The following is a 23,820-nucleotide window of genomic DNA, read 5'->3' as shown; positions in this document are numbered from 1 at the left end:
ATGCCTTCCTATACATGGTCGTTTTTTTGGGGCTAAAAATGCCTTACTATAAATGGTCGTTTTTTTGGGGCTAAAAATGCCTTAGTATACATGGTCGTTTTTTTCGGCTAAAAACGGCTTACTATACATGGTCGGGTTTTTTTCGGCCAAAAACGCCTTACTATATACATGGTCGGTTATTTGGGCTAAAAACGCCTTATACATGGTCATTTTTTTTTCGGCAAAAAACGCCTGACTATACGTGGTCGTTTTTTTCGGCTAAAAATGCCTTACTATACACAGTCTTTTTTTTCGGCTAAAAACGCCTTACTATATATACATGGTCGTTTTTTTCGGCTAAAAACGCCTTACTATATATACATGGTCGTTTTTTTCGGCTAAAAACGGCTTAGTATACATACACGGTCATTTTTTTCAGCTAAAAGCGCCTCACTATACGTGGTCTTTTTTTTCGGCTAAAAACACCTTACTATACGTGGTCCTTTTTTTCGGCTCAAAACGCCTTACTATACATGGTCGTTTTTTTACAATTAAAAACGCCTTACTCTACATGGTTGGGGGTTTTTTCGGCTACAAACACCTTACTAAACATGGTCGGGGTTTTTTTTGGTTAAAACGCCTTACTATTCATGGTCGTTTTTTTCGTCTAAAAACACCTTAATATACATGGTCGTTTTTTTTTTTTTTTGTTAAAACGCCTTACTATTTATGGTCGTTTTTTTCGGCTCAAAACACCTTACGACACATGGTAGCTTTTTTCGTCTAAAAACGCCTTACTATTCATGGTCGTTTTTTTCGTCTAAAAATGCCTTACTATACATGGTCGTTTTTTTGGGTTAAAACGCCTTACTATCCATGGTCGTTTTTATTCGGCAAAAAACGCCTTACTAAACATGGTCGTTTTTTTTCAGCTAAAAACGCCTTTTTATACATGGTCGTTTTTTTTGGGTTAAAACGCCTTACTATACATTGTCGTTGTTTTTCGGCTAAAAACGGCTTACTATACATGGTCATTTTTTTCGGCTCAAGATGCCTTACTGTACATGGTCAATTTTTTCGGCTAAAAACGCCTTACTATACATGTTTTTTTTTCGTTGAAAAATGCCTTACTATACATGGTCGTTTTTTTGTGGCTAAAAATGCCGTACTATACATGGTTGTTTTTTTTCGGCCAAAAATGCCTTACTATACATGGTCGTTTTTGACGCTAAAAATTCCTTACTATACATGGTCGTTTTTTGGGGGCTAAAAATGCCATACTATACATGGTCGTTTTTTTTTTGCCAAAAACGGCGTAGTATACATGGTAGGTTTTTTTGGGCTAAAAACGCCTTGCTATACATGGTCATTTTTTTGGGGCTAAAAATGCCTTACTATACATGGTCTTTTTTTCGGCTAAAAACGCCTTACTATACATGGTCGTTTTTTTTTCTTGTTAAAACGCCTTACTATTCATGGTCGTTTGTTTCGGCTCAAAACACCTTACTATTCATTGTCGTTTTTTTCGTCGAAAAATGCCTTACTACACATGGTCGGTTTTTTCGTCTAAAAACGCCGTACTATACATGGTCGTTTTTTTGTTGTTGTTAAAACGCCTTACTATTCATGGTTGTTTTTTTTGTCGAAAAACGCCTTACTGTACATGGTGGGGTTTTTTCGTCTAAAAACGCCTTCCTATACACGGTCGTTTTTTTGGGGGCTAAAAACACCTTACTCTACATAGTCGTTTTTTTCGTCTAAAAACGACTCATCGTTCACTTCAAAGAGCCGAAATCCTCAGGCCTGCTCCTGAATTATTTAAATTTTTGCAACATTTGTTTATAATTGTATGTATATGTTGTTGTTTGTGTTATTATCATATACAATTGAATAAGTAGACCATTTCAGAATTAGAAATTTGGGACTCTCTCAATGCATAATGGGACTCAATTTTTTTGATCAGCGAGTCCCTGGGACTCGCTGCCGGTAAACTATAAAGTTATCACTGCAGAGATTACCGCTTTTTATGCACTCAATGATTGACTTCTATGCAAAGTCATTTCTCAACTTGTCTTCCGTGCCATGTCATGCCATGAGTGTTGATTTACTTCACATTAAGAAACTACTGCACTAAAACAATAATTCATAAATGTGTATCATATGCTTTTTTGTTTTTCTCTGTATAAATAACACGTACCCTGACTGTTCTACTCTTTGAATAAAAACACTTCATTCAAGCGTTAGGGAGTGCAAGGGGTTATGATGGAGGGGTGTTGCAAATCATGAAGTCCTTCCAAGTGGAATGATAGCATTGTTTTATACATGTCCTGGGCTATTTCTCAGCTTCAAAATCAGTCCTTGGTCCCTGGCTTTGGAGGCAAGTCCTTGGTCCTTGGCCTTGGCCTCGGAAAATTTCTCACGTCCTTGGCCTTGGCCTTGCCTCGGAAAATTTCCAAGTCCTTGGCCTTGGCCTTGGCCTCGGAGTCAAGTCCTTGGCCTTGGCCTCGGGTTGCCGGTCCTTGGACACAACACTGCCATTTCCATACTTTGAATTGCCGTTTTCACTTGCCGCTTTTGTTTCAGTGGCAGACCTGGAACGCGACATTTTTAGAGAATATCGGCTCCCACCGATGGCTTCATGTCAACAATTGCACACTGCTCATGTAAAAAGGCTTGAGCACTGCAGTGAGCTCTGAAATTGATATTCTGGAAATATACAGTGTGATGTACAGTAGATACGTGCGTGCATCCCAATTATTTTTCCCAGTCTGAAAAGCACAGCTTTGAATCTTGGACCATATTTGCGCTGCTTTATTTCGGTAGCGTTTGCAGCATTGCGTGAAAGCAAGCGTGTGTGTTTGCGCGTGCACCACTCGTGCTTCGCCAACTCTTTTATTTCAAAGTGACTGTGGCAGTTTGGATTACAGTTATAACCTGTTCGCCTCGTCTTCAGATGGCGAGGCTCCTCGGACGCAAAGTGTCAGGGGCCAGCTTATAATTAACTCGCCTGCCAAATGCTATTCTATATTATCAAGGTCTTGACAAAGTCCAAGAAAGTGGCAGTGTTCTTGTTGCTTGGCGAATAAGGTCGCCATATGGCGTGCTCAATAACTGTTATTTCAACCATTAAAACACAACATGTAGTTGTGCTCTCATCCACTGCGTCATACCGTGTGGTTTATTTGCAAGATACACACATAGACAAACATTTTTGTAACCTTGCAAAAAAAAAAAAAGATAAAAAAAACACACACACAATTGTAATGCATTAGAATAGGGAAACCATTTCTTTTTTCCCAAGGAGCCACCGGTTCAAAACATTCTGCACCTGACAGAGCAAAGCAGCCCCAAAACATAATCGAGATCAAGCTTTCTGACACTAGGCAACTTACACTTGCAATTTAGTTGTACCTCAGACAGATTCAAGACACCCAATGCCTGATGCATCAAGCAACGCCACAACATAACGTGCTTGCTCCATGTTTCATTGTCGGTAGGGCGTTTCAAGCAAGTTCAGTGCCCATGATGGATTTCTCCTTCTTTCTCGGAAGTATCTCAACATTTTTGTCCACGTGTACATCAAGGTTTTTGGACTGTGCCGAAAATGGCCGTATGTTACAGGCTCTACATTTTGGAACACAGTGAGCTTCAGCAAGAACAAAGATTCTTCATTTTGCTCAGTTGTTGTTGTTATTGTTTACCTAAGCCCATTGCCTCCAATGATGCTATTTCAGCGGGTTCATAAAGTATGCAAAAAAATGTACTCTCGATAAGTCTGTCCGGTAGAGCCCCCACCCAGCCTGTTTGAGATGTCTCCATCTGCCAACACTCCTTTTTCAAATGATCAGGATCATTATCAGGCTTCTGCAAAGCTTGCTGATGAGCTGATCGTTTTTCGATCTGACTTTTCTGTCAGCTGGAACTTGATTTTTTCAATATTTCAAGCATGTTCCGGGGTCAGAAACATGGTTGGGTGTGTTTACAAAGTCACATTGACGGGTCTCCCAAAGGACATAGTCAAGTTGTTATCCCATGAATTACTGTGTGTGTGTGTGTGTGTGTGTGTGTGTGTGTGTGTGTGTGTGTGTGTGTGTGTGTGTGTGCGTGTGTGTGTGTGTGTGTGTGTGTGTGTGAGTGTGTGTTCATGGATGCAAAGCACCCTTTTATTTAATCCAGATGGAAGGTTTATTCCATAAGGAGCTGTTAACTTGCACTAATCTTGGAAATTTGGATATTACGGGTAATAGAGATGGAAATCGCATTCTTCTAATATTACCTTTGCCACTCGCAATCACGCACGGCGGATTAAATGAATGATTAGCACCGGGAGCTGTTTAGCTTGAATGTCACCTCTGCAGGTGTCAATCTCCAAAGGTTCAAGATGGATGCAAATGGTCCCTGCGTGGCCCTCGCTTGTACCAATCCACACTGAGAGATGACGACTCGGCGCGAGGTGTTGAAGTTCGAATGATTTGCACGCGCTCGACGGTTCGCCTCACGGCCAATTGCAAGAGAACGAGCGGAGGCGTTGTTGCCAATTCGATCCGAGCGTGGCGGGTGGGGGGGGGGGGGGGGGGCGTGCACGAGGACCCGTCATCGCCGACACGCTTTTGTGCTGGTGTTGCGCGTCCCCTGTCATTATTCTCTCTCCACAATTACCGCCGAGTCACGCCTGAATATTTCGCCGTGACGGTAAATGACGAAAGTGACAAAAGGCTCTCTTTACAGGAAAGCGCAGAGGCTTTCTTGGGCATGATTGTGTTGCCCAAATCTGTCGGATGTACACGACGACCCTATAGAATGCCTTCCGCTATGCGGCATAATCACGTCTGCTTGAATGCTTTGTTTTGCTTTAGGCACAGGCCATTTGCTTGAGTGCAAATCTCTTCCTCCTTATTATGACTGTAATAGTCAAAAATAAATTGTATTGCTCAACAGAGACCTTTTCATTCCGAATCTTTGCACCGCGAACCTCATTTGGCTTATTGTTTTCATCCGAGCGAGCAAGAGATTTGTTTCAAACAGATGTGGGAAAGTAGAGTACTCACACACCGTACTGATCTCCGTGTCAGCCATTTCCAGACCCTCCTTTCAAAACATACCTGGGATTGAAAGCCTAGACTCTTCAAAGACATGAAACTATGGGGTCTTTGGGGTTGAATGCATTGAGTAGAAGTACGGACTCGGGCGTAAGACAAGACAAAATGAGTACAAGTACTGATTTAACACCCATACATAGCGATGTTTCAGGGTGGGCTGACTGACTCCACCGCCCTCGCGCAAAGCAGAACACAGTGATTTGGAGCCTGCGCCAACCCTGCAAAAGACACTGATAGTGATCGGTGTGTACAGTATTTGCCAGACTGGAGAGAGAAAAGGTGCTGTCGGATGGAAGCGCTGCAAGTTCCTTGTTAGCGGGCCGTTTGACCTTTCAGATTCATTTAAAATCTTCCTTTGACAACGGCATGCTCTTGGACGGATGATCAAAGGATACGCGCCACTGGAATTCTCACTTGGGTAGACGGATTCAATTGAAAGCAGGGGCGGGCCAACTTTTGTGCTCAAGGGCCCGTGGACCACCCCTACTTTGGTTCGTCTCACGTTCCAAAGACAAGGCTTTGGACCCCCGAGCAGGGAAACTGCCCACTTGGCCGATTTCCCCACGGGCTTCTAATAATAACTTCCTCCGAGGGTCGTTAGGGAATTTCATCTGGAGGAGATTCCCTTAAAAGCAGAGGAAAGACGCCGTCTGCATGTACAAGCAGCCGACGCGCGTGCTCAGCGGGATTATGGGCCAATTTGTTGAGTGCGAAGAAGAGCGGCCTAGATAGGAGCCCTCAAAATCCTCCAAATCAACACCCGCTAGCTTAAAAGGGAGGCGTCTCGGGAACGCCGCGAGAATGCTGCAATGCTTGATTTCCTTGAGACTAAATTACACCAGTTGAGTCGGTACTTGTAGTCCTTCTACTGAAGTCCAGAACGTGAGTCCTTTTGCCACCTGTGCCGATTGGCGTAACGTGATGGTTGCGTCTGATCCCTCAACAAGACTCCAGAAATCGTGGCTTTGCTCCCATGTGCTAGGTGTTAGCTAGCTCTTTTCCCCACCGTCTTTCATCACAAGCCCTCAGGGGGACCGCGCCGGCCAGGCCTCCCTGATGATCGGGCACGCGGTGGGGAGGTGTCATTGTGGCAAGAGCCACCCACGGCGGTAACACCATTAGACAAATTGCTCTCTCTGCCGCGAGAGGGGAAGGTTAAGGCCGCTGCATTAATCCAAGCTAAACTCCACACGGAAAAATGACAGTAGATCCAAAACCTTTGCTTTAAGACGATCCAGGCTATTTACAGTCCATATCACATTCGGACTAAGGACACACGTCATAACACGGGGATATCAAATGTACAACTGCAATTGGTGTGTCTGTGGGCGGGAAAAAACAAACAAAAAAACATATTTTAAATTTCTAAGACTGAAGTACGAGAAGCCCCTGACTTTGAGCTCGTGGCGCTCGGTATCAAGTCCATCGGCACCTGCCGAATAACTCCTGGAGGGGGTTGACAAGTCTGATGAGGCGTCTCGGCGGCGCGGCTTTTTCATTGGCCAGTCGTGCCCTCGCGCTCGTCTGCATCTTGATATCCGGCCAGCTCGTAATTGGCGAGCGCTTCAGCCGAGCAAACAAAAGCCATCGGCGCTTGATTAGTCCCTAGAAGGCTTTGTTGTGCATAATGTTGCTTCTTCCTCTTTTCTTCTCTCTTTTTGTTTATTATTATTATTTTTTTTAATCCAGTACGGAGCATTTGTTCAACACCGTTCAGTTGTATCAGGTGCCAAAATAATGTTCAAGACAAACAAGTGCTCTAATCTTCTAAAACAGCCCCCATTCAACCCCGAGAGGGAATGTTGGGAATGTCTTTGAAAACGGCTCTACCGCCGTCGACCGTGTGATGCAGGCAAGCCTCGGGAGGTAAGTTGAACCATACCAGGGGGAGGAGAGAAACGAAAAGAAAAGAAAAGAAAAAAAAACCCTCCCCACAACAATAGCTTTTAACTCGAGACGGAACAAACCACGTGTGCGCTTGCCTTCAAAGCTCGCCCACCTCTTTCTGTGGTGAGTGAGCGCAGCAAGAGGAAGAGCGCGATCACATTAGCACGAAGTCAAATCTGCCTTTTGTGAAATGCCAAGCCAATTAGTGCATTCTCATTGTGAGCCCCTCTTCCCAAATTGTGGCTCGTGCATCTTCCGCAACGGAACTAAAAGGCACTTTAGCGAGCGGGTTCTGCCCTCCTGCGGTCCCATTCCGAGGTGGCTGCTGAAAGACAAGCATTCAACCCAAAGCGCGTCGAACGCGAGCAAAAATGGAGTGACCGCGCCAATTTCGCATTCGGGAAAACTTCCATGGTCAGTCCATCCAAATATCGCCGGCGTACTTTAAGATGAGCTGAGAGTGACGCTTCTGCCATTCAAGGTGTCGAGTTGACTGTATGTCGCTGCCGAATTGATTGGCATAAAACTCAAGCGCTCAAGATGAGCTTTTCGTCTTGAGAAGAACTCAATCTCCCTATGTGACGATTTCTGTTTTCCCAGACATTTTCCACGCGACGGTTTCGGTTCTCCTGCCGATTTTATGCCAGGGCCGCGCTTGGAGAACCCCCAAGGTCGCGCTAAACAATCCAACATTTCTCCCGTTCACAATTAAAAAGAATGGAGATGGGAATTATTTTTAGAGGTGGCTCTTTGTTCCTGCTTTTGCATTTCACAGTTCAAGACGATTTATCTAACCGCGGCGCTGCGTGAGTGTGCGCGCTGTGTGGCCTGCAGCTATTTTCCACACGGGCAACCGTGAAGTCATATTGACACGAAACATATGGTCGGCCCCCTTTGGAGATATACTCGCAGCCCCCCCCCCCCCCCCCCCCCCCCCGCGTTTCACTTGTCTTAATGAATAATACCGTGGTGGATTCTGGCATCTGGAATCTGTGAAAATTTTTCACCGGCACCAACGAGCACGAATTACTTTACCGCATCTCGACACGGTGCGGCGGCGGAAGACAATGCTTGCGAATTTCATTTTCACATTGCAAGGATGAGGATGGCCAAGTCATTTCTATCCACTGGTGGCAAAGGCCTCCTCTGCTGACCTACATTCACGAGCTAAATTCTTCGATTTGTTGCGCGGAATTGGGTGAAGTTATTCCCAACAGTGTATTCTCTGCACTGCCTTCAGTGTGTTTGTGTGTGTGTGCGGGTGTGTGGACGTTAGATCCCCGAATAAGTGCAACTGTAGTCACAGTCACAGGCTGCTGGGAGATTTGTCTTCTCTCCTTTGCTTTTCATGTGTTTGTCTGTCATTTTCTTTCTAATCTCCAAGACAACTCCTGACTTTGCTTCCTCTGGTCCATGCTTAGTGTGGTACACGCCATCTCGCCAAAACGGGACAGTGACTTCTCGTCACCCCTTAAATAGGCTGACTCACTGATTCAGTTTGAAGACGTATTCAGAATGCGCAGCATCCGACATTCATGCAAAATTGGAGGGACGTGTCTATGAAATCGGAGAGGATGTCAGTGTCCGTTTTTGAGTCAAGCACTGGGCACAAACGTCGTCAGACTCTGATAAAATCAGAAACATTTAAACGGGATCTTAAATTGCCATATTTCCGACATTGCACATATCACGATATTTTGGATGTTAAATTTCACCCCCGGGCGGCCCGGTAGTCCAGTGGTTAGCGCGTCGACTTCACAGTGCAGAGGTGCCGGGTTCGATTCCAGCTCCGGCCTCCTTGTGTGGAGTTTGCATGTTCTCCCCGGGCCTGCGTGGGTTTTCTCCGGGTACTCCGGTTTCCTCCCACATTCCAAAAAAATGCAAGGCAGGCTGATTGAACACTCTAAATTGTCCCTCGGTGTGAGTGTGGGCGTGAATGGTTGTTCGTCTGTGTGTGCCCTGTGATTGGCCGGCAACCGATTCAGGGTGTCCCCGGCCTACTGCCCGAAGAGAGCTGGGGTAGGCTCCAGCACCCCCGCGACCCAAGTGAGGATGAAGCAGTTCGGAAAATGAATGAATGAATTTCATCCTAGCACGTGAATTTTCTGGGAAATCAGAAATGAATCACAGAGGAAACATCCCGGATGGGCAAACTCCGCCAAAGGTTCGAAAAGAATTCTCCTCATTTAACAAGCGTGGCTTCAAATTCAAGTAAGCGAAGGCGTCCGACTGCCTCGCCCTACGCAAGTCACTGTCGGGCGCCATATGCTTCTGGTCATTGGAACCCGTCGACCCGATGACATCGACAATAAGTCCATCTTGCGGCGTCCGTCGGCTGATCAATGGCGGGAAGCGAAAGTTGCACCGGGCAGGTTGGGATGGACGTAAAGGTGTCGGCGAAGTGGCAGGCCAGATGGTCTGAAGCCAAAGTCACTTTCCTGAGTGGGGCTGTCTCTTGTCACCTTCTTGCTCAGACTGTCCATCCAAGCGCTGAATAGGCGCTCCTGTCCGAAGGTCACCTTGCACCGACTTTGGTGGGGTGAGGATTTATTGGCTGGGCCGGGAGTGATTGAAACGCCAGTAAGCAGGAAAAATCAAAGGCCGATTTTGCACGCAAGTATTCCCCTTCGTGTTTTTGATTTGTTGGCTTTGAGTCAGAAACATTCAAGTAAAAAGCCCCCCGTAGGCTGAGCCACTCGTATGAGCTTCCAGCGTGGTATCAGCTCATCTTTCCAGAAATATACTCTTGCAGATTTTCTCCAGCCTGACATTTCTCTCCGGTATGTTTTGACTGACAGATTGGGAGTCTGCTTTTGGAGGTTTTTTAAGGTTGGCGGAGACAGACTGTCTCGGTTCAATTTGATAATATTTCTGGAAGTTTGTCGGGAGATAATGACTTGGAAACTTGGGAAACAGCACACCAGCGCTCTGTTATTGCATGTGGACTGTTGTTGTTGTTTTATCTGCAAAAGTGGGGTGTGCACTTAGCAGCAATTAAGCGAAATATCGGCATTTTCCCTCCCTTGCGATCAAAGTCAGGGAGGTCCAATTCTCAGATATCTGGAAAAGATTGCGAGGAATTATCCCATGGTGTGAGGGTGTGTTAAGAGGGATTTACTCTTCCCCAATCTAATCCTAAACATAACCCTCCAAAGCAGTCCCTCTAACCCGAAACTTGTAAAGAGCCACTCGTTCAAACTCTTCGATATTTGTGCTCAACATTGAGTTATGTTGGACTCTGGATTTTAACGTAAATAAAGCAAGAGTCAGCAAGAGTCACTCCTTCTCGGTAGTCATCATCCTTTTGTGTGCGGTGGTCAACTTGAGTCCGCCGCACACGCTCAGAGCAGTAAGCGGAGTGTTTCAAGCTCCGTTAAGATGTTCAAATCGTGATGCGTGGACGCATCTTTTCCGCACACCAAAGTCCCACTCCAAGTCATGCCAGCCACAAAATGAGCAGACGGATATTGATGACGGCGCAATACCAGTTGGGTGTAATTAATGCCCAGGTTCGACAGGAAGGACATTGACGGCAGCCTGGGCCATTTATCACCAGCGGCCTTGCTCATTCGCGCCCGATTGAGCCCTCGGAGGAGCGAGCCGGCTGAGCAGAATCTTAACTGCCGGCTCAGTAAGACAAGACCGGAAAGCCAAACGGTCGGTCCGGGCTCCTGTCCGCCTTCAATCTTCTTCTCGCCATCATCGTTGTCCATGTGTAATATTGGGAGGGGGGAGCTGGCGGGGAAGCACACGGATCGGCCAGATGAGTGAGCGAACGTGGCGTTAAAGAAGTCTGTCTCATCAGTAGATGAAGTAGCTCCTGAGGACATTTTTTTCCCATTGGCCATCGGTGTGCCTCAAGACAAACACTTGCACTCCGCACATAACGTCATGGCTGCCAAAAAGAACACCGAACAAGCAACAGGGAGCTTACGCTTCAAGGTTTTGTTGGGAACAAAGGCCAACAATTTGGGAGATGATGACGGATGCCATTTCAAAGACCAACAGGCAGTCTTTTGTGTGCGGGTTTCAATTGTTCGTCACGGATGATAAATTCCAAACACACGCAACTGTCTCTTAAGAAACACACGACTCCATCTCTGTCTCTTCTTTCCGGAGCTTTGGTTTGTTGAGTCTTGCTGGACTGTTGTGGAACTGAGCGTTTCTTTGCAAAGTCTCAGAAAACGAGCTCTTGAGGCGAAAGCGGCGCCTTTACGTTGTACGTAGTCAAGTCTGTGATGTTTCTGCTTCCGTCAGCAGATGACTGGAGGAGACCTTTCTCGCATGTACTCGGTGTCCGCCGCATCCCCAAGTTTCTGCCCCTGGAGGCCACGTCTGTCTGTTTTCACCCCCGCGTGGACTCGCGAGGAGCTGTCACCCGCGCTCGGCTTTTCAGGCTCTCAGTGTTGGTCCTCGACGACGGGGTGGGTGGCAACAGTTGCGAGATTGGCCGTCGTTGGCACGCAAATTTGCGGGTGGGCGGCCGCGGCCTCCGCCTGCGTCGAGCCGATTGGCACGGCAGCCGCGCGAGCAGACGCTAATCTGGAGTGCCAGGTTGGAGGCCTCGCACGGGCTGCCGTCGCTTCCGCGGATGAACACGTTTCTCTCTCTGCGAGTGACGCAAGCAAGCGTTTGCCGTCAGAATCACCGTCGCCAATGTTCAGTCACAAAAACTCCACGCGGGCTCAAGACAAACTTAAGATAGACATCAAATATTTGTGTGTTGAACAAAAACTGAGCTCTGGCAAAAGTACTTCATCGTAAAATGCACCGGCCTTCATACTCAAGTACAATACAAGTACCTGATAAAAAAATCTGTTTGAGTGCAGTCAACAAGTCTTTGAAAATAATTACTTTCCCACCATAGGTAAGGTTCGGCGCACGAACATGTGTTTTGTTGTTGCCAAGACAGGCCGTCCGCTGGGATTTCGACTGTTCAACGTCATCAAATCCCCGCGGGCTCATGACTGGTACGTTGGTGCATTAGCGCCGGTGCACCCCGTGTTTGTGTGTGAGGGGCTCATTAGTGCAACACACTTCCTCGCTTAGGGAGGAAGGCAGCCAGCGCAGGTTTTCGCGGAGGGTCAGGAAGCGCCGGCGCGCACCGGATCCGCGCCGAAACAACATGTAAACAACTCGGCCACGGGGATCGTACGCCTCACCCCTCGAGTGCACCGCGAGATGAAAGGATAGATGGAGATGAAGACACATTTTTATGTGTCTGTCACATACGGTATGTACTGGAATTCCAAACCTGTGACACAACGAAGCAGAACTAAAATATAATCTGTAATCATACATACCTTTCTGGGCATATGGATGCCTCCTTCCAAAAATACACATTCAAAAAAAAAAACAACAACAACATGAATTTTGCACTGTACAGTAATCCCTCGTTTATCGCGCTTAATCGGGACCAAAACCACCTGCGATAAACGAAAATCTGCAAAAGTAGCGACCAATAAACATATACAGGTGAAAAAAAAAATTTAAGTCCGCAAAAAGTCCGCAAACAGTCCGCGAGAAGCTGCAAAATAAGAGCAAGTCACATAGAGCAACAGTATACATACTGTACTCCATGTACTGTATATTAAATCCATATATTAAAAAATATATCCGTATACCTATCCATATATTATTATTTTTTTCTTTTTTTGATGAATATGTATGAAAATCTGCAATGCACTGAAGCCGCGATTAACGAACCGTGAAATAGCGAGGGATTACTGTACTACAGCCTCAGATCACCTCTTGGGTTATCAGTACAGCAGTCATAGTTGATCTTTTGCAGAGAAAAAAAAATCAACACATTTTGTGTGTGTGTGTGCGAGACATAAGTATTGTTATACGCAGGCGGCACGGTGGTCGGTTGGTTTGCACATCAGCCTCACAGTGCAGAAGTGCAGGGTTCGATTCCGGGCTCCGACCTTCCTGCGTGGAGTTTGCATGTTCTTCCCGTGCCCTTGTGGCTTTTCTCCTGGTACTCTGGTTTCCTCACACATTCTAAAAAAACGTGCATGGCAAGCTAACGGAACACTCGAAAAGATTGTCCCGAGGTGTGATTGTGAGCACCAATGGTGGGTTGTCGATGTGTGCCCTGCGATTGGCTGGCAAGCACCGTTCCGGGTGTACCACCACCGTTTTTTTTTCTCTTCTTTCAGTCTATTTACAATTTTAGCCTTCAAACTGTACATAATGTTCCTCCGGCTTGCAATCTCCCTTTCCAGTCACCCCACAGATTGCATTCGGTGAAGGTTTTGAGCCGCGGCGCAAAGGCCGCCGTAGTTTCGGGTTGAGTCTCGCCTCGATGTGCCTCATGCAAATACCCCTTGATGAATTATTCATGAGCAAAGTGTCACCTGCGCTGTAAGGTTGCTTTGCAAATTCGGTGTCCGCATGCGGTTGGTTTCAAAGATCACAGGGGGATCAATAGTCCGTTTGTTTATGTATGAGCACATGTTCACGTCGGATGTTGTGTCTCATCAAGGGAATCGGCACAGATAGAAAGCCGTGTCGTTCTATTAGCAGAATTAAATCACAAAATAGTAACGGTGCATTGCGCTTGACTTCGCCTCCGGCCTGGCTTTACCACGCCAAACATAGACCGAGGCGCTCACCAATAATCATGGGCAGCCCACAGGAAGGGAATGCAAGTATCAGGGTCGAAGTAGCGCAGGTGTGCAAATGCCCTCTGGGCCAAGATGCTGAAAGGCCGAAGATCGTAAGACGTTTCATCCTGGGTGCACTTTTGTTGATGAGATATTTGGACCTCTTTGTTTATCGGCGGTCTACTTTGGGCTTTTTCTTGTCTTAAGCTCCCCCTATGGGTGAAAGGGGTAATGACACTTGGGCAGTCCTTTGTGGCGGTATCGTTTATGCCGCCATTCTTGTGATCTTGCTGACGCCTGCCGCCAGCTGTTTCTGTGCTGTAATTGTATTTATCGGATTCAGTCACTGTTTTATTCATTCAAGAAACAAAACATCCTTTGTATTCATTGCCCCAACATTCATAACATTCAAATGGATTCTAATTTGTCTTAATTCCCCACTCCACTTCTCTGCTTAAAAATCCGCTACCCGCTGCTTCTTCCTGCAATTCACAATGCCTCACGAGACGGGGAAATGAGCGGCATTTGCATCAGGACAACAGCAGATTTCTTCAAGGCGGTGTCTTTACAAGGCGCCTAGTGGCAATTGGTCATTCGCCAATTTGCTACCGAAATGTCCATGCAGCGATGACCGGGCACTCTCATGGCTAAATCGGTTTGTCAACATACTCGGCTTGGGGTTCACCCAAAATGGCTGACTTCCTGTTTAGTTTTTGGTTGCCGGTGGGTGAACAGCATGTACTTGTCTCAACTGGTCCATGACCCCAAAAAGGTTTTGCTGACCCCTGCAATAAATGGGAGCTTTGAACCAGAATGGCTGGCTTCTTTTTCTGTTTTGGACATGGTTTCTTCGAGCCCCAAACCTTCCCAACTCTCACCATTAGCCTGACCCGGTGTTTGCGTGTTCTTCCCGTGCCTGCGTGGGTTTTCTCCGGGTACTCCGGTTTCCTCCCACATTCCACAAACATGCATGGCGGGTGAACGGAGCCCTCAAAATTGTCCCTCGTGTGAATGTGGGCCTTAATGGTTGTATGTCTCTGTGTGCGACCGGTTCCGGGTGTCCTCCACCTCCTGCCCGAAGACAGCAAGTCCCGCAACCCTTTCTAATCCGTTAAGCGGATTAGAAAGCGGATACATGGATGGATGGGTGCGTACGTTTTCGCGTTGTCTCAAAGAGCTTTCCCATCATTGCTTATTTCCGATGAGAGAAACGTGCCATACGGTGTTGGGACCGACCGGCGGCGGATGCACCTGAAGCCAAAATGCACAAATGAAGGTTGACCATGTTATATTTTAATTTTCCCAGGGACAAAAATGACAAGCGATTTATTTACACAAACCTGTACAAAAGCAAATTAACTTACATAAAATATCTCATAAATAGAAGTGGACTTGCTTTCAACACACGTTGCCATGTTCAGCTAAGCTGCGTGCATAGTGACTCAAAGTTCACGATGAGAAGTCAGATTTCCTCGATTTCTATGTCAAACATCCACGTCGCAGGACAAATAGCGATGCTTAATATTACAAATCTGGTTACAGGTTGCGGCGGATTCTCGAGGCTTCGCGCCTCGGGCGGCGTCGGAGTGGAATCGCACGTTGACCGTTTGGATCTGTCGCCCCCCCTCCCCCAAATAAGAGCAGTTCAATGTCTCCAAGCAAGTTTTTTTTTCAACTACTGATCATTCTATGCCTCTATATTCAATCCTAGTGCTTGTTTCATGCAGAGAACTTCCGATGTCTCGCGCTCGCTTGTCAATTTATCTCAAATTTCACCGAGGTCGTTCCCAAATCAACGGGCCCGACGAGTGGGACAAATCTGTTCGAGGAGCTCTGATTTCAGATGCGGCCGATAAATTGCGGTGCGAGCGCGTCGAAATTAGCAGAGCGCCACGAAAAACCCGCGACACATTCGTTTTATGATCGCCACCCACGAGCAAGTTATGCAACGGAACCCGCAAATCGCTCAGCAATGCGCGACACCAGGAAGGGAAAGTTCAACACGGGACCGAAGCCCAGTTCAAGTTTGGCTCACCGACACCCGACTGGCGAATACTTCCAGCAAGGTGCGGAAACGTGTCCCCGCTCCGTCCCAAGCCAACGTTGAATCATACCGACTGGTATAAAAAGGCACAATTGCAATTTTGCATTCACTCGATCCTTTTTTTTTTTTTCAAGGACAATACAGTATACAAAGTGGCACCAGAAAAAAACGAAACCAAAAAAAGAAAGGTCATAATACAGAGTACAATTTCATGATCATCTCTACAATTTCAGCTGTCGTAAACAAAATGGCGAAAATGAAAATCGGTTGTTCAAACACGGGGAGAATTTAGTGCCCTTGTGTGAAAAGATGAACCGATGTACTAAGTTGGACTACGTGGCTAATGTTTCATTAGTTCGAAAGTCAGCAAGCAACAAGGTGGAAGCCAATGTTACAGGGGTACTTTTTATACATTTTGTTTTGTCTTTTTTTTTTTTTCTTCTTCTTCTTCTCGTTAAGCGAAGTAAGTTCCATAAAGCGTGCAGTAAAAAAGTAGATATTCATGTGTACAATTGCTAAGTATAAGGAGCGCTGTCTTTCCGACGACGGGTAGTACTTACAGACTATCAAGAGCCCCCACAAAAAAGATGCAGAAATTGCAACTCCGCTCGTTCGATGGACAAACACCTTGTGGAATGTTTTAAGTTCAGCTTCTGGCGTCCAACACAAAGGATCAAAGCGTAAAGTTGATTGTTTCCCATTTGCTTGAGCTGATTCTTACATTCACGCTCCCCCCCCCAAAAAAATGTCACGGACTACGCAGAGCCGCATTCTCGTGCTGATTAGGACCGTTGCGTGTACGCCACCTTTGAGTGCTTGGGCGAGGAATCGTTAAAGAAAAAAAATTATATCTATATCTATATACATAGATAGATATATCTATCTATATATAGATATATAGATATACTGTATATATACAGTATATCTATATATATATATATATATCATGATTGATTGATTGATGGTAAATGTTTACATTATGATATTTATTGCTCAATCTATCCCATGATGAAGTAAAAGCTCTTTTCGAAATCAGGACGCCATCGTGAAGCAATTGTTGTTCTACGTACAGCGTCGCCTGTACACGCGCGCATCATGCCCGTACACAAGGCGCGTTTTTTTTGTTGTTTTATTTCGATTATTCATTTTCATCTCCACTCAGTTGCTTATATATTGTTAAAATCATGAATTGGGCTCGCCGCACGACAACGGCTAACGGTGCGCAGTCTGCGGCCCAGATGTGGCGCTTCACGACGGGGGCTCGGCCCCGCCCCTCAAAAGCATGGCCCCGAGTGGTTCTGTACAATTTTTCATGTCACCGTCCGTACGGTGACATGACTCGTGCCAAAAGAGTTTGGCGGAAAAGACGCGGCGCGCTATGTTTTAAAGCTCAGTCTTTGCCAACGTCTCCTTTCGTGAGGTCTTCGAGTCCGCAAACGCTCCAATGATCGGGACCCACATCCAGGATATCGTTGCAGTAAGCTCCAAAAGAATAGAACACTCCCAACTCAGATACGCTCCCAAGCAAAGTTGGCCAGTCTTTTAGAAAAAGAAAGTCTCTCTCGCCACCCCCCCACCCCCCCTTTTTTTTTTTCCTTTTTTGTTTTTAGTCTCAATGTGTGTGTGATGGATGTGGATGCATGCATGGACTGTTGCGCTCGCCTGTCAAATAAATCGCTTCATCTACAGCTGGACTAGCGTGTTGCAAGAGCCCAACTCGCCAGATTGAAATCCCAGTCGTCGCGCTTAAAAAAAGAAAAAAAAAAAAAGGCCACCTTCTTTGTGAAAGTCTTTGGAGTCCGACTTCATCCGGTGCGAAAGGGGGCGGTGAAAATAACGAGGGCCGTAAACCGTAGTTGCGTTCTCTTTGCCGCCAATTTCCGGCTCGGGGGCGGTGTCGGCTTACAGGTACACCTCCCGCCGCGTCAGAGTACCACAGGAGCTGGGCTTGTACTCCCCGGCGGGCGCCATTGGGATCTCCTCAGTGGGGCGGCCCAACGTCTCCTCTCCGCCACCGGGCGAGCCGTACGGAGGTGAACCGTAAGACGGCGAGCCGAAGGCATCGTAGGAGGAGGAAGAGGAGGCCATCTTCTTACTAAGTAGGTTGCGATTGCGGTCGCCCAGCATGTGGCCGGCGGCGGGGTCTCCTCCGTTGGCCATGGCGGCCATGGCCAGGGTCTCTTGGCTGCCGGGCTGCTCTTGGCTGCTGCCGCCGCCGCCGCCGCCGCTGTTGCCGCTCATGAAAGTAGAAAGCTTTGGTTGTTGTGGGGTGGTGGTGGTGGTGGTGGATTTGGATGGCCGGCGCTCGGGCGACGTGCGCACAGGCATCCAGCAGGAGTCCGAGTGGCCGTACTCGTCGCATTCCCGGGTGCACTTGCCGGTCATGGCTACGTCAGGCAAAGGCCGCGAGTCTGCGGGAGGACAGAGAACAGAGCGGCATCAGGGCGTTTTCAGTCTTTTCCCCAGCGTTGGACTATTCAGTGAGGAATGGATGCTGTGCCTACACTCGACTCTTTTGTGTGTTGACAGAGGCGAGAATCCGCCTTTGACGTTTACGCTCGCTGTGGTACTGGCGCGCTCGCTGATTCGCAAGTGTGATTTGTGTCAACACGTTAAATATCCAAACTTGGCAGAATGTGACAGAAAAGTTGTGTCGTATTTGACTTGAAATTATAATTTGGTCACATTTCATCTTCGGAATTTTTTTTTTTTTTGTATTGAATTTACGCAAAGCGTGTTTTCCGTTTTCATTGAAGTTCGTTTTCTCCTTGTTCTTGATTGAAACACCGAGTTAACGTAACATTTGCAGGAGTAAAACTGCTCCCTGGTGAGGTGGCGCTTGCCGAATCACGTTTGAGGACCACTGGACTTTTTTCACGATGACGTTTTGCGCTCGGTAGCTCTTCATCTCGTCGCGATTCCCTCACTTTTGGCATAAACAACATGAAGCGCTTGCAGTCGGAGGGAAGTGCGCCCAATTGAACGAGCCCATCACATGATTGGATTTCAATTGTCTTCTATTCCCGAATGGGCAACTTTCAACCAATAAAGCGAAAGGAAAAAAAATTAAAAATGAAGCAGGATTATGAACCCCCCCTTTCAGCTTTCATTGTCAAAATCAAAAGAGTGCGGCAAATTATTCCGCCACACAGGTCCGTGATGATTTGCAAAATTGCATGCGGAACCCACCCACCGCTGTGGTTCCCCCATTTTGGCTAAATCGTGCAGCCGTTACCTGCACTTATTTAATTTGTATATCTATATATATTTTTTTTGTAATGTAACAATTTCCCTCCACATATGAAAAAAAAATAAATCTATGACATCATAAGTGACTAGTGGACTTGCCTTCCACTGCGCAGGCTGTAGATGAAGGCAATGTTTTCTTTTCACGCATGCCACCACACCCGGTTGTTACGACACAGCAATGAAAACGGAGACGACTCGGCCCGCTTGGACAGCAGCCTCCCAACTAAAGAACGGTGGCGTGAATTTGGGTTTTGAAATCATGTCATGCTTCAAAAACGTGTTTGTGCTGAGGCGGCGGCGAGGGGGGGGGGGGGGGCTGGGGTGATTGATGTTGTAATGAAGGACTGAAGACTTGTGTTGGAGTTTCGCTGATGTCTGCTCAGTCGTGCTTGAGCGCGCGAGGGTGTTTTTTGGCCCTCCTCCTTATCTGGTGATTGACAGCTGGCGATCGCCGCTTGATCGAAGTCACTGGACAGATTTGCGCGGCTCAAGCGGCCCGGTATTCTCTTTAATCCGCTGATTAGGGTTTGAACCAATTACCCGCTTTAGCGACGGCCTCAAGATTAGCTCGTGTACCGTGTATACGCCGAAGGGAGTCGGATGTGATGCATCGCCGCCCGAGTGGACACGTCATATCGATGGATGTTTTGTTTTGTTTTTTCTTTCGTGAGGTTGATGTCATTTGGTCATGAAAGGATGCATGGGAACTCAAACTCAAGCAGCGACGGGGAGTGCAAAGCAAGCCAAGCATGCCTCTGCCCAAAACAAAAGAGTTGGTGGCGTGGCTTACTTTTAATGCTCTTTTTCTCCTGTAAAAGAAAGAAGACACAACAGAAATCACTCGTTCTGTTTGTCACATCGAATGCGCCGCATTGATGAAAGCAGGCGTGGATACCCACGCGATGCACGAAACACATGATTGAGATCGCGCAAGGGGAAGGTCCAAAAAAACAAAGGGTGCAGCGGTCTTGCCTTTCTTTTTTTGGAGTGCCATTCTGTCGTTCCGCTAGAACCGACTAAAGGCTTGTTGACCAAGCATCGCTCGTCGACATGGAGCCAAAACCTCGGGGAATCGCTTTTAGCATCAGCGGATCCGACGCACGTCTTCATCAATTCAAAGTAGCTGAGTGAGCCAAAGTCAAGGCGAGAGAAGGCGGGAGATGGATTGCTATGACGTCATGGATCGTGGCGTGACTCCCCCCCCACCCCCCCACACACACACATGCGCTTCTGCCAGCTTCAAAAAGACATCCATCATGGAGACAAGCGGACACTGATTGTCCCGCTCATCTAAGACAACAATCGAGCCGCTGGCCAACCCGCAGTTCAAGGTGGTACTCTCAAGACCACGCTGTGAGTGACTGCTCATCCAATTGACTACACCCCCCCCAAAAAAAAATCTCTCTCTCTCTCTCTCTCTCTCTCTCTCTCTCTATATATATATATATATATATATATATATCGAAATCAGGGGTGTCAAACTCATTTTTGTCATGGGCCACATTTTAGTTCCCGTTTCCCTTGGAGGGCCGTTCTGACTGAAACCAAAGGGGAAAAGTCAATAATAACAGTTTATTCAACTATTGTTTAAGTTACTGTAATGAGGGGTTTGGTTACGATAATGTTTACAATATGTCTCTTATTTAAGATAAGATAAGATAAGATATCCTTTATTAGTCCCACACTGGGGAAATTTACATATATTAGATGTAAATTAGATGATATATTAGAATTGTAAATTTTGTGAAAGATTTTAGTCAGCATCACGGAAGTTGACATGTTTGATTTGCTTTTGCGGGCCACATAAAACGATATGGCGGGCCAGATCTGGCCCCTGGGCCTTGACCTTGACACCTGTGGTCTAAATGGAGATCCTCAACACATAACAACCCTATGACGGTGGCTAAGCGCAACGCTTGTCGAAACTAAGCAGCTCAATTCATTCCAACCTACTTCCTTGACACCAAAGCGAGACTTTTCCGCAAGTAAATCAAGGAAAATTCCGAGCCATGAATACGCGGGGGTTAACTGTATATGGCAAGCCTCTGGAGTATTGTGACAGCATTATGGGATGTCTAGACTGGCTCTGGTGCTCTACCAGATGCGTAAATACGTAAAGACGAGGGCTGACGGCGGAGATGCGTTCCGGCATTGGCGATCATCCGTAACTGACACTCACCAAGTTGGATGCTCATTCCAATTCCAGAAAACATTGATGGGAAAAGCGCGTTCTTGGCCATGGTGACGTATTCTGACGTCACGCCAAAGTGGATCACCGACGGTAGTGCAGTCATTTTACGGGGAGTTATTGAACGTCGTGCCTTGGATGTATTTTTCATTTACTGTACTGTAAAAACACTTCCCGTATGGCGGCGACTGCACTAATGGTCCCTCCGTGCACTCCTTCCGGGCCATTTGTGACCTCAAATCATATACGGGGAACAGGGCAAATCGAGGAGGCTTAGAATTTTCAAGTGGATGGATCTTCAAGGCCGCTTGCATCAGGACCGCATTCAGTAATCGGAACACGGCAAACAATATCGGAGAAAAGCCCTGAGAGGACTCGCATTGCAGAAAGTGCTCTTTTGTCACAGGCACAATCAAGCTCTCTGAGAGACACACGGCTCGCTGCACCACTAAAAAGACACGCAAAGGACGGGGCCTTTCTTTCTCTTGCAGGTTTTTAGCCCCGTGGGCCTTATTTGCTCCCCGGAGATCGCTCGGGGGCGGGGGGGCTCTCAGCCGAGGGGAGGCGCTAAATTCCTCATGGCCTCCGACACGGCCCATTTGCCCTGCTTCGGTTCACAAACCGAAACCGGGAGGGAGGGGCTGCGATGGTGGACAGGAGGAGGATGGCTTTCAACCCTCATTGTCACAAGAGCGACGTTTTTTTTTGCCTGGTTTTCGGCTGCGCCCGAAGCAAAAACGCGGAGGCCATCGAATGAATATGACAGTCGAAGCCTTTGCTCGTGGCCAGCGTCTTTTATCGCAGCGGTCCGGCCGTCGGTGAAGGGGACACGAGAAATGGAGGGCGACACCGCGAGGAAGAAGAATTAAAGGAGAGTGACAATGCTGCCAGTGCAGCGAGGTCAGAGCCTGCGAGAGGCGAAGCGGCAGATTGAGCCGAGAAGACAGCGCGGCTGCCTCTGGGCCGTCATCGGCCAAACGCGCTGCCAAAAGAGAGTCGCCGAGACGGCGTTCGAGGAGGAAGGAGGCGCCAACGGAGGAGAGACGTCGCGCTCCGCGGCCGCTACATCCTGCCGTGTTCCCAAATGCGTTCCCGTACGTCAGCTTATCAATACATCAGCACTTATGGAGATTTCGCTCGACAAATACAACAAGGTCCTGTTTTGGGGCTGCGTCATTTTATCGCTTTTACTCGAGCAACACTAGGTGTTCATCGGAGACACAAACCTTGTAAAAAGCTACTTTGGAAAGCGGAGTGTCAGTTTTTGCAAGCCGCGTCCTTCCCTGACACGAATAAGAGGACCGCGTTCCTGTGCAGGCAGAATTTTGCTGGCACGTCGGGGCACTCGGGAATGCGCAGAGTCCAAAGAAGCAGTGAGCTTTTCAGATTTGCTTCAAAAACACCTGAATCGGTGTGTTTGTCAAGAACGGTGCTGCACAACAAAGTGCGGTCTTTTGGGCCAGATCATTCGATTTACGACAACTCCACCCAATTCCCAAGAAAGCTGACAAACACTTTCACCTCCAAATGTAATTCACACGCCTCCACATGTTTCGGATTTGAGGGCAAGTAGTAATCGCGGGCCGAGTGGCGCGGACACGGCACGAGAAGCGGCCTTGTTGAGAACAAAGCTTGGGAAACGATTGCCTCCAAGCGCTCGTCAAAGGCCGTTGTGCTCAGATGGATCTATTTGACGTCGCGGAGCAATCGGCGGCGAGATGACGGCGTACGTTGTCGCGCGTCGCGCGGATGACTTCAAGCCGCCGAGAGAGTCAAATGGAATATTTATCCTGCAACTGCCGCGAATTGAAGAGAGTGGAAACAGGCGGGTGCGCGTCGGCGGCCAAGAAAGACCGGGAAACGGGGCCGGCAATAAGAGGAAGAAAGAACCACATGAAGTCGAGGGAGGTTCAGGAGAGAAAGGGAGCAGAGAACAAATTTGGGGACTAAATTAATAAGAGCTCGTCAGCGGCTTTAGACCATTTACATTAAAAGAGCAAAATTGAGTTACCCCCCCCCTAACCCCGTCTCCCACACGAGACATTTGTCAGAGACTTCAAGGGGTGACGGCAGACAGGCGGCGGGAACGCCACGGCGCTGCGGGGAGACGTGAACAAAAAGCCACTCTTGGGGAGTGCTGACCTTTTGGAAAGCGCACCCCGAGCAACCGAATTAATTGGCAATGTTCACACCGGTGTCGCAATTTCGTGTCTTTCTGCGTCTGTTGTGGTCTATTGTCCGTTGCCCAATTGCTAATGGAATGGCGTCCTCCTCCCTGGCGGGAGCCGAATGAACATCTGAACTGAGACGCCACACCCCATGCGGAAAAAATGGCCAATTGTCGTGACTTTCAAACTTGCCCGTGTGGCACCATGGCTGTCGTAGTACCAAGATTGACCCGCGTGAGGCAGCACGTTGCTACGCGGCCCCCCCAGAAGGTTGCAAAGTGCACTGAAGAAGAGCAGAAGGCAAAGAGGAAGTGGAAGGAAACGGCAAACTCGAGTCCTGGGCAATTGCGATCGTTTTAGAGACCGTCGGGCCTTTGTTGACTTTGATCGCACGAGAGGGCCCGATTTGTCGGGAAGCGTCGCTTCTAACGACGTCGGAAGAATCACTTGGATCTCAAGTCCGACCGCAAAATGCGCCGGATGGGGCCAAAGATGAATGAAAAAGAGAAGCTGAGACGCGTCCTTAAAAACACCTCTCGTGTTCATCCTGAGACGTTTTCATTGTGAAACCTTCGCAATTGGTTCACCGACATCTTTG

General features: G+C 47.5%; 1 protein-coding gene across 4 annotated transcripts in view; it reads right to left on the bottom strand.

Moving 5' to 3' along the window:
- Positions 1-14,844: 14,844 nt before the first annotated feature.
- The window catches only part of pcdh7b (protocadherin 7b), a 100,372-nt gene continuing 91,396 nt past the window's right edge, over positions 14,845-23,820 (bottom strand). For 2 of the 4 annotated variants that reach the window (XM_086105361.1, XM_086105362.1), the window contains exon 3: positions 14,845-18,028. In XM_086105361.1, the coding sequence (XP_085961487.1) occupies positions 17,520-18,028 (509 nt within the window). In that variant the 3' untranslated portion in view covers positions 14,845-17,519. Of the gene's footprint in view, positions 18,029-19,656; positions 19,676-23,820 lie in introns of all 4 variants that reach the window. The other 2 variants (XM_086105363.1, XM_086105364.1) reach the window with 2 other exon arrangements.

This window comes from Hippocampus guttulatus, chromosome 2 (assembly GCF_054856545.1).
Source record: "Hippocampus guttulatus isolate MCC_2025c chromosome 2, RoL_Hgut_1.0, whole genome shotgun sequence".
In the NCBI taxonomy this organism is placed as follows: domain Eukaryota; kingdom Metazoa; phylum Chordata; class Actinopteri; order Syngnathiformes; family Syngnathidae; genus Hippocampus; species Hippocampus guttulatus.
Note: the sequence above shows the minus strand (reverse complement) of the source record. Positions and strands in the feature narration are given on the sequence as shown.